The 17441-nt window shown below is 33.7% G+C and overlaps 1 protein-coding gene across 1 annotated transcript; it reads right to left on the bottom strand.

The window, feature by feature from the left end:
• Nucleotides 1-4326: 4326 nt before the first annotated feature.
• Nucleotides 4327-15726, bottom strand: LOC124354967. Its single transcript, XM_046805799.1, has 5 exons — nucleotides 15556-15726; nucleotides 14466-14596; nucleotides 7101-7186; nucleotides 5340-5447; nucleotides 4327-4663 (listed from the first exon to the last, which is right to left on the bottom strand). Exons 1-5 carry the CDS (start codon nucleotides 15724-15726, stop codon nucleotides 4416-4418), a joined length of 744 nt encoding a protein of 247 aa, XP_046661755.1. The 3' UTR covers nucleotides 4327-4415.
• Between the last annotated feature and the right edge of the window lie 1715 nt (nucleotides 15727-17441).

Genomic DNA, 17441 nt, shown 5'->3' with positions numbered 1-17441 from the left:
AATGAAATTTTTAAATTAAGTAGAGTGGAGAGAAGACAGTTCTGTTAAATAAATTTTGAGATTTGATGTACAGTGGAAATTATTTCTGTACATTTAAACAAACATGGCAAAACATCTTTTTATATAGTGGTAGTTTATTCTTTCACACACTATCCCAATAGTATTTTGGTGGTTATAATCCTGTTGCTGCAGGACATTTTACTGGTGCATGTGAGAAAATTGCCAAGGCTCTTGATCAAAAAGCACTAGTTTTTTTAACAAAATTATATAATTATATAATTTTTTAACTTGTGAAATTGTATTTATACTGATTATTGCATTTAGTTCAATATATTTAAATCAATTAAAAAACATACCCTTTTAAAGTTTTGTAGTTTGAACTTTCCTAAGTTATGGCAAAAATTATTAGTATATTTTCAAATATATGTAATACAAAGATAAACTGTTTGGTAAGATGTTAAATATCCTTTGATCAAATTTTATGGTAATTTGACTTAAATAACTTTAAATTGTTCCTATAAAGTCGGCAGTGAAATTGTTTTACTAGAATTGCGCAAGAATAATAGCAGTACAGCCTAAAGTTGGATTTTAAATCCACCATCTATTAAAAATAAAATTAAACTTATTTCACCTATAAAGATTTTGGACTGTCTTCCATAATGTTTATCAAATGAATTGTGTTGGAATAAAATGAAACTAAACGTAAATCAGACTGTTGTGTTAATTTACAAGTTGACTGAGGCATCACCTCTAAATGTTTAACTCTATAAACTCAGTCAATACAATCATGACAATCGATATATGATTCTTTCATGAGACTGAATATCATAAATGTATTGTTTATATCAATGGTTAAATTTAACTAATCCAAATTATCTAACTTTATTTCTTGTATAATAAAAGATTTTAGCCGAAAATTAATTGAATATTAGTATTTTTATCCCACTCCGTACTTGCCTACATTTTCAATGTTATTAATCGGATTTAGACATAGCAAGCATAAATATATTTATACAAATACATGTGTTATAAATGTTAAGTATTTATTATTAAACTGAGATTGTAATTTATGTGATAGTGTTAGATGGATTAATAATGTGATTTAATGTTGTTATAAAGGCCCAAGTGTTTTACTAAACAAAAGAACATTATGTATTGTCTTCCATCTCCTCACTTACAACTCCAGGTAGTGCTGAACATCGTAGAACTCATCTGTGATATTTTGCATTGTTATTGTTTGACCTACAAAGTCCACTGTTGTTAAACATATGACAATAAACTTTGATTATTCTTCTTTGAGTCTTGATTATTTCAATCAACTTTTTTACCCTCAAAATTTTTATCCCAGATCCGCTTTGTAACCTTTAATATTTTTTTATGTATCAATATTATCACATAAAATAATACAAAGGCAATGGTCAACAGGTCTTTTATTGAAATATATACTGAATTTTTTGTTAAGTTTCTTATTTTACGATAAAAGAATTGTGAAGGAAACAGGACTATTTTGGACATTGGTCATCGTTCAATGATACAAGAGCTCAGTAGAACTACGTTTTGCTATCTATTCCTCATTCTTTACAGATTATTTAGTTGGGTCTCAGTAATTTTTAAGTGCACCTAAAATATGATAGTGTGCATGGAGTTGACAGAAAACATGTTTGTTGTTATTCCTGACTTTAGTGTGTCACAACGCTCTGATATGATCTGTTTATTTCAATCTAGATTGTAGTTTAGTTGAAGTGTGCCAAAACTTTGGAAGTGCAACTGTCAGCATCTGGGTCATAGTATTGGTTGTTGGCAAACGTGGCAGCATTCTGGTTGCTTTCATTAGTTTAAACATGCTAATTATTACTAAAGTGTTAAGTGTTATTAAGTTTTTGTTGCAATGGTTAGCTTGTTACAATTTAGGGATTCATGACTCTATTAAATGTCAAGAGTACATGATTTTATGGTCTACATACTATGGAGGCAGAGGGGCCCAAGAAATTTCTTCTTGTGTTTATAAGTAAATTTTAAATCTGACAGACAAAAATTGGTGCATTGTTGCCATGTATTTAGTACTGATAGTGAAAGGTACTTTCAAAGAAATATTCTTTAAGTACATTTTTAAAGATCATACAGTGGTCATACGTTTTTACTTGTCTTGTTTTTCCTGAAAAATTTATTTTGGGTACTGACAACGTTTGGAAACACATGCGATTGCAGACATTGAAATATAGTGTAACTGATTTCTTGTATCACTGAACAATGACAAATGTCCTGATAAATCCTGTTTTAATCACATGTACTGGGTGTTGAAAATGTTGGGAAATAGTTTGAAATATGGTTCATAATATACATAAAAGTCCCTCTAACACTATTATCTATTTTGCCATCTAATTTTTTATCACAGTCAATAATTTACTGAATTGGTATGCCCAAGAGTAGTAAACATGCATTTATTCCGTTATTTTAGTGTGTTCATAAAAATAAGCTATCAAAATGTTAGTCTATTTACTAGGTATTGATAAATCGCTCACAAAGAAACCTGTGCAGAAGCAAGTATCTGAGCAGCCACACGCAGCAGGGGCACCCCTCCAGTGTTGGGGAGTGGGACAAGCATCTCGTCTCTGTTCTATCGATTTTTTATGATGTATGGATCGTGTCTTGCTTGCACCATTTTTTTTACACTGCAGCTACTTACCTATTCTATAGCTATATTGTATTTTTGTATGTAAGCCTATACAAGCGTAAAATATTAATTGAACAGACCAATAATGTACCCATAGAGCCTGGGTTTGATGAGACGTAAGCTGTGCAGTGGCAGTGACCAGGTCAGGGGATTGAGCGAGTAGAGGGAGAGGGCGGCGGAGGGGTATTTACCCCACCCTATATGGACTAAAATTGCCCAGTGTCTTTTTATAAGCTATTTACCTATAGGTATCTCATGTGTCGACAATTTTGTCTATTTCCTTTAGTTATTATGAAATCTGCTTGAAACTAAAAAGGCTGCCATTTTGAAACTATTAACAGTAGTTTTTATTTCAGCAAACTATTTCCCCACATATTTAAACACATTCTGTATATATTTTTTGTGTAACCAGTCAGGAGTAGTATAAGGATTTGGCCCTGTTTACAAATGTGTTCTTGTAGAATATTTTTCCACAGAATATTTTCCTCTTCGCTAATGCATACATCCCTGTGGTCAGACTTACTCTGATCATCAATTAAATATTGTGTTCTCAATTTACACTGTTTTATTTTTTGTTTTTTATTTCTTGTTTAATGCACTTAATTTGATTACTTTTGTAATCTTTACACTAACATGATGAAAATAAGTCCAAATAAAAAGTACTTATTAAATAGTAAAGCTAACAGTTAAATGTATAGTACTATATTAAAATCATGTTTCTACATATGCTGTTTTTAGACTTAAATTTTATATTTTACATGGCGATAAAATACTTCATATTTACTGCAATACACTAAAAAATATTGAAAAGTAGTTTCTGTAACTGGATGACTCACATCAGAAAGGTACTAAATTTTGTGCCAGCCAGCTGTGAGAATGTGTGTAATTTTTAGAGTCTATTTCACTGATCGGAACATTATTAAATTAAGATTTGTATTATTATACTGAAATAATTATATTCATATTGATATGGAATTTAATTTTTACATGTCTTTAGTGTACCAAATACAAATAACCAAAGTCTACAAATACAATAAAGAAAAAACAAAGAACTGCTATGATCTCAACACATGTATCTTCAAAGCAAGGCTGGTACAATTTCATTGTTTTCGTACAAAGGCGCTAAGCCAAGGACGTAGCAAGCAAAGGGGTCCTTGGGCTTCGGACACCCCCCCTCCAAATATTTAATTGTTTTTATTACTTTTTTAGTAAACGATTATTATTATTTAAAATAATTCAGTATTACTGACATGTACTGCTAAAATATCCTCAACACAGATACGAGTCAAGAACTTTTTAAGGAATAAAATGAGGCCTTACTTTCTTCTGTCTACTTTGGGGAAATATCAGTTGTCTTGACCCACCTTCCCGAAATTTTTTATGGCTACGTTCTTGCGCTGAGCCAAAATCCTAAGGAAATGTCTATACGGACATAATGCTGATCAGTCAAATGTTGCCTGATGAATAGAATAGGGCAATTTAGGAATAAAAAATTATACTTACCAATTAAGGTATTTGTTCACACATGAAAAATAATCATAAGAGACTTCAGCTTGTTCACTCTAAGAGTTTAAACATGATGATCATAACATCCTAATACACATTGCACTGTATTGTTTGGGAGCCAAAGTGATAATAATAAAATATTGATCTATCTGTCTACAAAAGGTTTTATCAACTATTAAGTTATAATGTATATAATACACAATTAAGAATATCTTCATTTTGAAGTAAAATGTAGTCAAGGGTAGGCAAGCTCATCATCTGGACTGATTTTATGGGAATTTATGGCCAACGCGCCGTTGTAAGAGGAGACACAGCGTTTACGTAGCTTGTTGGGGTAAACAGTGAAAATACGGCCCAGGAACTCCAGTGTCTTGAGCTTCAGGTCAGACATGGCCAACTTATAGCACGACTTTGACAGCAATTCGGGTGGAGTAGCTGACAGCGTGTGCCGCAAGTCCTGTGGCCCGTATAGACGCTTGCAATCTGCAACATTGTCACAAGGCTTATACCACGACTTTTATAGCAGTTTGGATGGAGTAGCTGACAGCGTATGCCTCAAGTTCCATGGTCTATAAACACTTGCAGTCTACAAGATTGTCGCAAGACTTATACCATGACTTTGTCAGCAGTTTCGTTAGAGTAGCTAAGTGTGTGTGCCGCAATTCCTGTGGCCCGTATAGATGCTTGCAGTCTGCAATATTGTTACAAGTCTTATACCTGGTAGAGTAGCAGACAGTGTGTGCCGCAAGTTCTTTGGCCTGTTGAAACGTTTGCTGTTTGCAACATTGTCACAAGGAGAATTTAAAAAATTTGTAGCCATTAAATTTTAACATATCAAATGTAATTTCATTAATATCACTTCATAACATTCTAAACAGTTGTATTTAGAGTCAGAACCACTCAGTATAGACCAGCAGTGAAGGTGTTACTGACCTTCATGGAGGTTGCATGTTTAGAAATAATAGATCATGGCATTCTGAGCAGTTGTATGTAGATTCAGAACCACTCAGTACAGACCAGCAGTTAAGGTATTACTGAACTTCATGGAGGTTGCATGTTTAGAAATAATAGATCATGACATTCTGAGCAGTTGTATGTAGATTCAGAACCACTCAGTATAGACCAGCAGTGAAGGTAAATTGTTAAATTAGGTACTGACCTCCATGTAGGTAACATGTGTAGAAATAATAGATCACTTCATGATGTTCTGAACAGTTGTATCTTCCCAATAGGAACTCTTGGAATGTACAAACGTCGTACATGTGTTCTGGAAACAGAAGATCGTATAATTACTACCATGGAATGTTTTTGGGCTAGTTATTAAGTTTAAATGGTTGCAAATGTATTTTTAGTTTATTAAGGTCAAATTTATCAAAATTCATAAAAATTAAAATCGGTTGTGTTACTTCAAGATATATAATGTGTCCTTTTCTTTGCTAACAAGCTACTTTTCACAATAACGCTATAATGTGTCAGTTGTATAATAACCATTTGTCACATCCATCAATATCATGTATGTTGATGCTGTAATTTTGTTTATGTTACTTTTTCTTATCATCAAGAAAAATGTACTCCACATTAGAATGTATTTAATCTAATTGCACTAAAGGTTAGTAATTGAATAGTAATTGTACTAGTAGACCATAACACAGAAAAAATTAAAACCTTGCATCTAGAATTTTAAGTGAAACAGAGTGTTGTGTAACTGAAGCTGTGAGTTAAATTTTTTGTAGCCCATAAAATGGTAAAAGTACTGAACTTCTAAACAGGGATTGAAAAGTTTCTATTTCAGTTATCTGAAGATGAAGCAGGTAACTAATTTTAATACCAGGCTGGTTCCTTATTGAGCAAAGTTCTTCACAAAAACTCAATCACATTATACTGTACTTAGTGTCATTGTAATAAAAAACAATGTTCATTGGTTACCAATAGTTGCCCTAAAATGAATTATAATAAAACCTAATTTTTGGGGTATTCATGCTTCTTAGACTCTTGATCTTTTACATTTTTAATTTTTTCTTATAATACAGTCATTTTAATGCTTTATGTTAAAGTTTTGTATCAACACTATGACTGCCTAATAGTTTTAGATAAATCAAGAGCTCTATAAATTCATTACTCTGACCAGCATTATTGATTATTACAGTCATAAGAAGATATGTCACCCAATGCCACTTGAAACATGGTTTCATGCTGTCTAGCAGCAAACAATATAAATACTAATGATTTAATATTACTGACAATTATGATCCATGTTATGTTAAGCAAACTCGGACACTAATAACAAATATCTAACATTGTAAATTTAATTGATCAAAATAGAAACATTACTAGACAACTCATGTGGATTTGGATTACAACTCTAAACAAGAATTAGCATGATCTACAAATCGCTGCATACTACTAATTGTATCACTATCGTCACACGGATGCAAATCTATTCTCATTAAGTCACTCTCATTTCCCTATTCATTCACATGGTCTTGTCTGAGTAACCAGCTGTTGTCATTTACTTGGGAACATTTGATAATCGTGGTGAGTTAAAATTAGATCTATTTGTGACCATTTTAATGCTGCCTCATAAATCACTGTTTTACATTTTGACTGAATGAATCAGAAAGAAATATGAGAAGACAGATATGGGTTTCTGGGAATGTCCAGGCTGAGAATTGACAATTTTGTTATTCTTTTAGCTTAATTATTATCCTTAGAAGGTTAATCGAATACTGTTTCTTTCATTTAAATTGGGAAATGGAGTCACTTGACTTATCCATCAAACTAGCTTTGAGTTTCTCAAGTTTAGTTTTTATCTCCTGGAAAGAAACTCGTATACTGTAATGTTTGAAGCTTCTAGTGGTACCACAGAATACAATATAAGTTACCAGCTTGAAATGGTACCACAGAATACAATATAAGTTACCACTTTTACAGGCTGCTCGGAACACTCCAGGTCTGCCAGATACTTCGGACTCAATGAATAGTGTCACATCTGATGTGTCGTTCTGACTAGAACAAAGTAGATCATCTCATAAATTAGGTGCTTGTAATTTTTCACAAGGCATAAATTTAAAGTTACATTTCTTACAAATATCCTACTTATGTAGTTTATAAAAATAATACATAACTGACTGTGTAGAGATATATAGAGTCATCCTATTTTAGTTTTCTACCTTTTTTAAAAAAAGAAACATCCAATTTCACATTTACTTATTTGATTCTGTTACTTTAAAAAAATTATCATTTTCATTAACAATAGAGAATTTACAGTAATGTATAAAATGGTGTCTCTGTGTGTTGTGTGTGTTACTAAATAACGTAAAAACTATTGAGCCGATTGTACTGAAATTTTACATGGACATTCTGGTTGATTCGTTCCTGGTTAATATATAGGCCTATTCCTATTTTGAAAATCCCTCTGGGCTATGTCCCACTGGTCTTGAAAACTTCCTTTTGTACATTTAAAGACTTGGCTTAATTAGCTGGCAGTAAATGTGTCTTTAATCACCTTTTAAAGTCAAGAATGATAAAATATAATCTTTACACATTTAAACAGATGATAGTAAATGTTTGTTATTATTCATCTGTCAAAGTCAGTTGCATTTTACAAATGTTATGTTACGTGTGGAAACATTTCTTTGTCTTGGTTTGCTTTTATTGGGAATCAACTACTGTAAAATGCTATCAATTATTTCATCATAAGTGTTTTAACTGAAAACTAAGGACTTTGACTTTAGTCTCCCTTTGAACTTAAGATTTCTCCATACGGGCCTGAACTTGTCCAATTTTTACTGAAATCTTTGGAACTGTTCAATAAAACATGACGAAATATTGGAGAGAAATTTGAAAAATTTCAGAGGTACTTACAAAAAACAGTTTCACTCTTCGACTTCAAGGCCCCATCTTTAAACTTACATCTAATATGAATCAAGACTTCAGTGACTATCACTTATCTCAGGATTGTTTGGAATACCATTTCAAAAGAATATGCTCATGGTGTCCCTGTGTTTCAAAATGAAATTGTGTGCGAAGCCGCAGTTAGCTGCTAGTTAATTACATCAGGCAAATGATCTTAGCCTTCAACAGCACTGAATTCTTTCAAGGTAGTTTGGTATAACTTTTTGACAATTTTTTGGGGGTATATACTGGGAATAGACAATAGACAATAGACAATAGACAATATCCTTTATTACAATTTCTTCAAGAAATGTTACAGCGTCAAATTTAAGTCAAAATTAGTATAATAGATAAGCTTCTTCAGTGTTATGTGGGGTCTCCCCAAGTAAAGAATTCATTTAGGGTGTAGAAAGCCTTGTCTAGCAGCCATCTCTGTAAGCTTCCTCTTCATCAGCACAGGGCCTCCAGCTTTCAAGTGGTCTGGTATCTTGTTTAGCATCTTCACTCCTGCATACAACGGTTTCCTTTCATACAATGGCTGTTCTGTGACCTGGCAGCACATAGTTTCCTGCATATCTGGTGTTGTATTCATGCACGTCACTTTGTTTAGGGGGCTCTTTGGTCACACAGTAAAGGACAGTATCTAGGATGTAGATGGAAGTGACCGTCAGGATGTTCAGGTTCTTGAAAACATCTCTACAACTTTGTCTTGGATTTAAGCCTGCTATTACTCTGATTGCCCTTTTCTGCATACCCAGGACGCGGTTGAGATTGCCCATAGTGGATCCACCCAGACAGTAATACCATAGCGTAAATGGCTTTCAAACAATGCATAGTAATGCAGTCCTTGTTGCCTCAGGGGTACTAGTTGCCTTGATTCGTTTTATGGCATAGAGAGCTGACCCGAGTTTTAGGCAAAGATTGTCCACCTTGATTATTCCAGGATAAATTTTCATCAAGTATGACACCTAGATGTTTGATTTTGTCAGCTGCTGTCAGATTGGGCATTTCAGATACTGTAGACTTTTTATTCCCCAAATGACATTTGCTTGGTCTTACTTTCATTGAGAACTAAGTCATTTTTCATACAGTAGTCTTGTGTCATATTGAAGGCAATAAAAGTGTTCACTTCTAGTTGATCTACGTTTCTGTTTGCAGTAAGCAGCACAGTGTCGTCCGCATACATGATCATCTTACTGTATTCCTCTAGATGTTCTGGAAAATCATTGATAAACAGCACAAACAGAATTGGCCCTAGGACAGAGCCCTGGGGAACTCCTCTGTTAGTCCGGTACCAATTCAGATCTGACAGTATTTGTAAATCCTCTTGTTGTGTGTTTTTAGTTCTACCATTTGGCTTCGTCCTTTTAGATAACTTGCAAACCATTTTAGTGCTGTTCGTTGGATTCCTAAATTTTGTAGTTTAGCTAGAATAAGATCATGTCCCAGGCAGTCAAAAGCCTTGCTTAGGTCAAGATACAGGCTGGTGATAGTGTTGCCATTTTCTATGTTCTCAATTATATACTCAGCGAGGTCTATCAGTGCAGTTGTGGTTGATTTTCCAGTAACGAAACCCATGTTGGCTGTCTGTCAATGATTGGTTTTGACTAAGATGTTCCTGGAGTCTTACTTTAACAATCTTCTCAATAAGTTTGGAGACAGATGAGAGCAGTGAGATAGGTCGGTAGTTAGAAATGTTTTGTAGGTCCCCTTGCTTGTGTTTTGGAAATACCTTGGCTATCTTCAACTTGGATGGAAAAAGTGCCCTCTGCCCATGGACATGTTGACGATCTTCACTAGAGGCGATATTAGCTCGTCTGCACATGTTTTCAGGATTTTTGAAGAATATTTCATCAATGCCTGAGGATGTGGAGTTCTTTAATGATTGAATGGTTCTGCCTATCTCATCAGGTGTTGTTGGGACGTAAAGAAGTAAGAGTATTGTCTGTGGTAGCTGGAAGATTTTGAATTATTGGTGGTGTGTTATATATTTTGTTCTGTTTTAGTGTTTCCTCAGCTATGTTTACAAAATAATAATTAAAGCGATTTGCTACATCTGTAGGGTCAGTAAATTTTATTCCATTGTCATTTAGTTCTATTGTAGGATTGTTGTCAAGTTCTTTCCTCCCTTTCCTCTCACTATTGATGGTGTCCCATATAGCTTTGGCTTTGTTTTCTGCTTGTTCAATGTATGCAGCACAATGTTTCCTGCCTTGCCTTCTTTAATTTTTGGTCGTAGGATTTCTTTTTAATCTGTGGCTGTCTTCTTGTCATCGGGATGGCCAGTTAGGAAAAAATCTTCTTGCGCTTTTAAATAATTTCTTATTTCATCAGTTCGTCACCCTTTTTTGTGTAGTTCGAGATTTTTTTTTTGTGTAGTTCGAGATCTTTTTTATTTGGACATGCATTGTCAAGTGCAAGCTGGAAGCGTTTGGTAAAATTAAAGTACGCCCTCTTCCACATCATTTGCTGTCAAAACAGAATCCCAGGTAATAAGGGAGAGTTCATTTTTTAAAAAACAGCAGATTGTTGTAGTTAAAAGTAAAATTCCGTCTTGAAGTGTATGTCATTTCTGCTTTCATTTTTGGAAAGTCCAGTGTGCAGTATTGTCCTGTGTGATCTGATAGACCTGTGTGAGAGACCACTACTTTAATCCTGGTCATGAATGTTTGAACCACACCATATCAATTGATGACACTGAGGTCTCTGAGATTCTTGTGGCTGGGAGATCAGTCTTCTTATGTTGTAACCAGCCAGTAGCGCATTTAGTGCAACGGATTCTCTAGAGGCCTCGTCTAAACTGTCAATGTTAATATCCCCCATAATAAGTGTGTCATTTCTCTGAGTAGGAAGGCTGTCGAGGGCATCTGCCAGAACTTGTAGTGATGTATCAAGGTCAGCACAAGGTGGTCGATACACTCCAAGCAGGAACAAACTCTTTTTCTTGTTTATGTGTATTTTTACTGCTGTTACCTCACATACCATTTTCTAAGCTGTACTCTTCAATCTCTAAATTTTCAGTTTTGTTGGCTATACTGTTATGCCTATAAATAACAACCCCTCCTTTGATATGTTCTTTCCTTCCATATGCACTGATAAGTGTGTAATCAGCCAACTTGGCATGGTTTATTACATTGCTTTTTAGACCATGTTCTGTAAGAATTACAAAGTCCGGGTTAGTGCTATGCAAAAGGTGTTCCAGTCTTTCAATTTTGTTTGTCATCCTGTCCATATTTTGGTGGAAGAAGTTAAGCTGATTTGGAAGTTTACTTCTTGAATTTATTTGAACTTGTTGTTTTGTGTGTAGATTAGACTGTTTGCTGGGTGGGCCGAGTTTTACAAATATCCTGGTTTTGAATTTGCTCGTTTTTTCTTGGTGAAAAGGTCTAAAAAATTCTTATTATGATGTATTTTGGCCATCCCTCCATTGTTTTGGTGGCGAATAGTTGTTTGGGAAATCAACCTGTGCTTGTGTTATTATGTATTGATTATTTGTGCGCAGGGTGGTGAGTGGTGAAAAAAGTTGGTCAGATGGATTTATGTAGTAGTCTTGTGAGTTGGTCAGTTTTTTTGGTTTGGCTGGCTCCCGCACTCCTTCTGTAAGGTCTGGTCGGTTTCAGTATAGAGACCCTGTGTCACTGGAAGATCGTTCAGTTTGTGTGACGAGGTTTGTCTGGATCCCCCACTCTTCTGTAAAAATCTGGTCAGTTGTCGGAGGATGACTCTGAGTCATAGGAGAATCATTCAGATGAAGTAATGAAGTTTGGCAAGCTTCTTCACTTACCATGGCCGGCTTGTTAGCAGAGTCTACTGTCGCTTTGGAATCTTTCAGTTTTTTGAACTTGCAGTGAAACACTGAAAAAGTTCCGAGGTGATTGAACGTCTTGTTTTTGTGTAAGATTTTTATTTAGTTTTGGGGATGATTTGGCAACTAGAGTTTAAGGATTTGTGTAGCTTCATTTGGGTATGGGCTACCTTATAATCTAGTCTTGTTTTGTCTTGCCTCTTCTTGACGTCAGGTTCAAGAACTGTTGTAGATGGGCTGTTCATTTTTTTTTTCAGTTCTGTTATTGATTGTTCCATCAGGTCCTGCTTCTTTCTGATGCAAGCAATATCTAAAAGAAGCGTAGAGTCAAAGTGTATGTTTTTTGCTAAGCATAGGGTATGTGCCAGTTGTTTGTGTTTCCATACTATTGAAAGATTTTAAGTCATGGGTGTGGGAGGCCTCTGCTACCCTTTTTAATTTTTAAAATGATTTTTTCCTGTTCATTTGTTTTATTAGAGTAATTATTAAGTAGTTCGGTTTGTTTTAGGTCATATTCCTCAAAAATAATTTGCTGTTTCAATTTTATCTTTTTTACATTTTTCGATTTTGCTGTTCTAGGTCTTCTAGTTTGTTGAGGAGAGTTTCAATTTTCTGAACATGTTTGGATTCCAATTTCTGTGAGTTCCTCGATTTTTGCCTCCAAGCCTAGTGTTTTAATTTCAAGTACACATATCTGGCTATTACAATTTTGGACATTGTTCTTTAGTTCTATATTCTCCTGCAACAAAATAGTTCCAGCTTCAGCGGCCAATGTTAAAGACGTTTCCAAGTCTTGATCTCCTAGCATCCCGTGGTCCATAACTTTTGTCTTTACTTCTTCTAATTTTGAGTCGATTTTGGAAGGAGTTTGAGTTTTCTAAATTTTTATTTTGGTCAGAACGTTTACCAAAAGTAGTGGGAAAAATGCTTGGGATTTTTAGTTGGGCTTGGATCACTGTTTATTTTGTCTTGCTTTGGAGATTGGCTTCCCTTGCATTTGAGGCCACTGCCATTTCTGCAATTTCATAAGCAGTCCATTTTTTCAGCGTTTTCTCCTGTTTGAATAAATATTTTAGTTGCTCCAACGTTGATTTGTTAGCCTGGACACTATTTTAATCCCCCATGGAAAAAATGCAGAAGTATAAAATCATAATATTGGTGACCAGTTGAAGTTACCACAACGTAAATAATGCGATCTCTGAACTTTTGACGCAAAACTGGGAGTGCCAATGACAAGTGGTCTAATACGTGGGACTTTAAGTCTGAGTTAGAGATAGCGCAGGTTCGAATCCTGTCTGTGACCATTGCACTTTTTATCAGTACCATCGACCTTATACTGTATCGACTCTCCCCCTTATTCTGTTTGATAAGATCCTCGCCAGTGGCCCATGAGGAATAAGGCTTAAAAGGAGATCAGCTTCTCCTTTTTTTTTAAAAAAAAAAGGGGAAAACGTTGCCTGTGATATGTAGCTAGTTGTGCTATCTTGTTATAAGCTCATATCTTCCACATCAGTAGCTCCACTCACTATTCACAGTTATTATCTGGCCTTCAGCATTGTTTTCAAAAAGTAGGGCCCAATTACGTCACTTGACCATTATGCGCTCCACACAGTTACTTTTTGTGCATACAATGGTATCATGTGTATGATGTGGGGATTTTCTTTGTCCCATATAAAGTAATTCTCTTTATTGGCATACCCAGAAAGATTGAAATGTACTCATCAGAAAAGAACATTTTCTTTCAAAACTCAAAATCAACTTCCTGGTGATCTTAACACCTAATCTACATAAATTATTCACAGTCTATGATCTTTGGATTTCAGTTCTTGAGTTAACTGATTTTTATAGGGGTGACAGTACAAATCTTCATGAAAATGGTGCCAAGGGAGCCATCAGAAAGATCTGTAAATGACAACCAATTGATAACTGTAGGTCTTTGGTCACATTATCATTTACAGTAGCAATATTCTCGGTTGATCGTACTCCACGATGATGCACAGGCCTTACCCTATCTCTAACGATTCCAATTTCTTCACTATGTTGAGAATTGTTCGCTCATCAGGATGGTTAAATCGACCATAATCTTCCCTTAAATATCGATACACAGTATTTATGGAATTGTTATTTATTCACAGAAATAGAACAATTGTATTGTGTTCAGTAGTGTTTTTTCCTAACCCATATCAGCCCAAATAATAAAGTGAGAAATAAACACTCTGTGCGAATACTCATCTTATTAATATGTTCATATGGCTACACTGGGCTGTTATGGGTTAAACTAACGTTTGATGTACTAAAAACATGCAACAAGCAGGAAACTTAAATTGGATCATCCACTACTTAGTAAATTAATAATGGAAACATAATGTTCCAGTTTAAAGAAAGAAATTTGTTACTTGCTTAAAGACTTCTTAAATAACTTCAGAATGCACTTATTTTTTATCATTTATTATTTATAATTGACTTATTTATGATGAATAGGATTAAACTTCTAAATATAAAAAAACCTTGTTTTATCAATCATTGATATTTGTTTCCTTACTCTGACTCATTTACTTTTTAAAGTTAAAGTACTGACTTACTTACTAAACAACAGACTTGAAAATAAGATATGACGTCATATCCAGGTGGAAGAAAGTGTAGCAAACATTGTCAATGTGAGAAGTTTCGCTTGCATTGATCATGAACACCTCGTACAGTGGTGATATATCTGCAAACTGAATATTATTTAGCTATCAAATTAATGTAATAATAAATTGTAGTGTTCTTATTTAAAATTAAATGCAGATTCGGATCTAATAGGATTCTGTAGTAAACTATGCGTAAAACAAAATAATCAATTGACCAATATAAGAAATTTCTAGAAACATTTATTGTGTACTTTTGATTTAAGCCTCTGAACGAATGTCAAAAGCTTCAACCATTATAGCATCTTGTGCATTAACCACTTAGAATTTTGAGGAATTAAAACACTCTTTAAATCTAACAAGCAGTTATTTTATATCTGTGTGTGTGGTCATTTTAAAGTATTCTCAGAGATCCGCTAGAAGTTGTCTGACTGACGCTTTTTGGAGTGTAATGTTCAGAAAATGAAAATGTACATCATTATGATGTTTCATCGATGAGGACAAATGAACTGATCTAGTTGTATGACTCTAAAAATCTCAAGAAAATATTGAGCAGTTTGCTGATAAATACCACAATTTATAGCTTCATTGAGCTTTCTAAATCTGTTAACTGCTCGTAAGACTTTATTTTAATGTTTTCATTGTTTTGCCTAACAAAAATGTTTGAAACTTTGATTCAAAGATATTTTCCCCTTTACATTTCTATGGTTCTAAACTTGTTCACCTAACCTTATATAACATTAATTTTAGTGGATATATTGATTCTGTAATCATTCTTGATGATTGTGTAAATAAAGATTTTATCAATTTGATTCTGGATGTTGTTGAGAATGTACCGATGATACACATTATATTCTTTTCTATATCTTAATAAACAAGAGGTTTTCAGTTGTCAGGTATTATATGTATTTACATCAAGAACTGAAGGAATATTGTGTCATATCAAAATGCATAATTCTAATTAAAAATTCTTCAAGAAAGTTGCTTGACTAGACTTCTAAGATTCATATTAGAAGAGTTTCAGCCTGGTGAACTCCTGTGTAACTCACGTGTCTCAATCCCAATTGTAACGTATTTGGGTTCTTGCAGGTATCACCAAACATCAAGTAATGTGGGCAGTTCTCAACAGGTGCCCGGATCTCAAAGATTAGGAACACCATGATGCCACAGAGACAGTAAAGCCCCAGGATCAAAATTGTGAACATAGGCCTCCGGAACATTGTGGGTGCTGTGAACTACTACAACGAAAACATGTTGAGGTAATTACACAATTAGAACATTATACTGTGATCAATCGTAATTGGAAAACTTTAATATTGATAGACTAGTGAAAGCAATTTAGTAAAATCTTTTATTGCAACAATTTTGTAATAATAAACCGGAGTTATAGTGATAGGGGAGGAGACAAATATAAATATTAATTCAATACATGGTGAATTGCTAAACATCTGCACGTTTAAAGGGACCAAACATTCTGTATTGAATTTGACCTACAAAAAACCTCAAATTTGGGTCCTTCTAAGGGGGAGGCTCAAGAAAAAGTTAACATTCCTTCACCTACATACAGCCTTGAATCAAATATATTCATGCTCGTGCCACTTTTATCATTCAAATTGAATGAACATTTTTGTGTTTGATGGTTTTATTTACACAAATTTTGTAATTCAAATTCCCCTGAATTTCTTTAGACTAGACTTCTTGTAAATTATACTTTCTTAAATTATTGAATTTGATTAGTTTTTAACGACATAAACATTTTAAAAGCTTTTAGTGCTATAAGGATGTGGAAACCAAAACTGTGAGATAAAGTGTATGTGTTTTGACAAAGTATAAGTGCCTCTAAATTCCATATTGAAGGCTTATGTTGAAGTGTTACGGGTTTGAACGTAGCCTTGCTTAGTTACCTCCCACAAAAATCAAACAACCTCTGTATAAAAGTTTCAAATTTAAGTTGAGTGAATGAGGGAATTTTGGCTGCAATAAACATGATACATTCTAAGTAAAAACATAGTTAATTATGACCATACAAATAAACTTCTATAAAAAGATCTATATTTATTAATTGACACAAGTACAGTACACTCACCTCTACACTGATGTTCTACTCAGTTTGTACTCCAGTATCAAACTGTATCTGGTTGTTACAATATACATGTCAGATAACTAGTTTTATGATCAAGACTCCTATGCTTCTTTCTGCAGACCACATCACTTGCATCAGAAATCTTACAGAGTTCATTCCTGGAAATTTACAGGTAAAGTGTATTGTCACTTGGAAATTTATATTTATAAGTTATTTAAGCACAGAATTACAGTATTATTTTGTTAATTTATTTTGAATAGTTTTTGATAAATTTTCATGTAGTAATTGACATTGTTTGAGTTCTTAAATAAGCACATTTGTGTAATACTGTTGAAAGAGAGGAATATATTTATCATCTTCTTAAATATTCTCATTAAATTTCTGTTTTTGATCAATAATTAATTTGGATATTTTATTCAATAAGTGTTTTTGTCAAGGTTTGTTTATATGCTTTTTTGAATTTACAGATTAAAATTCAACTTAAATCTCAGTATTGTAGAATTATTTTGGTAGATCTAATTGGTTTCAGTTTTCTTTTAAAAAGGAAATTATTTGGTAGAATTCATTATAACTTAGACAAACAGTTATATTATTTGTGGGTACAATAAATGCATAAACCGATAGCGACATTTAAAAATTAAAAGGTAAATTAAACAAATTATTTCTAGAGATATTAATAATTTTTTATATTCATATTACAAACTTTAAGTATTTTAAATTATTAGCACGTGGATTAAAAGAGTTAATTGTGATATTTGAGAACGTAAATTGCATTCACTTGTAAAGCTTGCATTAGAGGGTCAAGCGCAACCTTTTTATAACTAGAAATAGGAAAGAGAAGTCCTAGATATA

This window comes from Homalodisca vitripennis, chromosome 2 (assembly GCF_021130785.1).
Source record: "Homalodisca vitripennis isolate AUS2020 chromosome 2, UT_GWSS_2.1, whole genome shotgun sequence".
Taxonomy (NCBI): domain Eukaryota; kingdom Metazoa; phylum Arthropoda; class Insecta; order Hemiptera; family Cicadellidae; genus Homalodisca; species Homalodisca vitripennis.
This window is presented reverse-complemented; position numbering and strand designations above follow the sequence as displayed.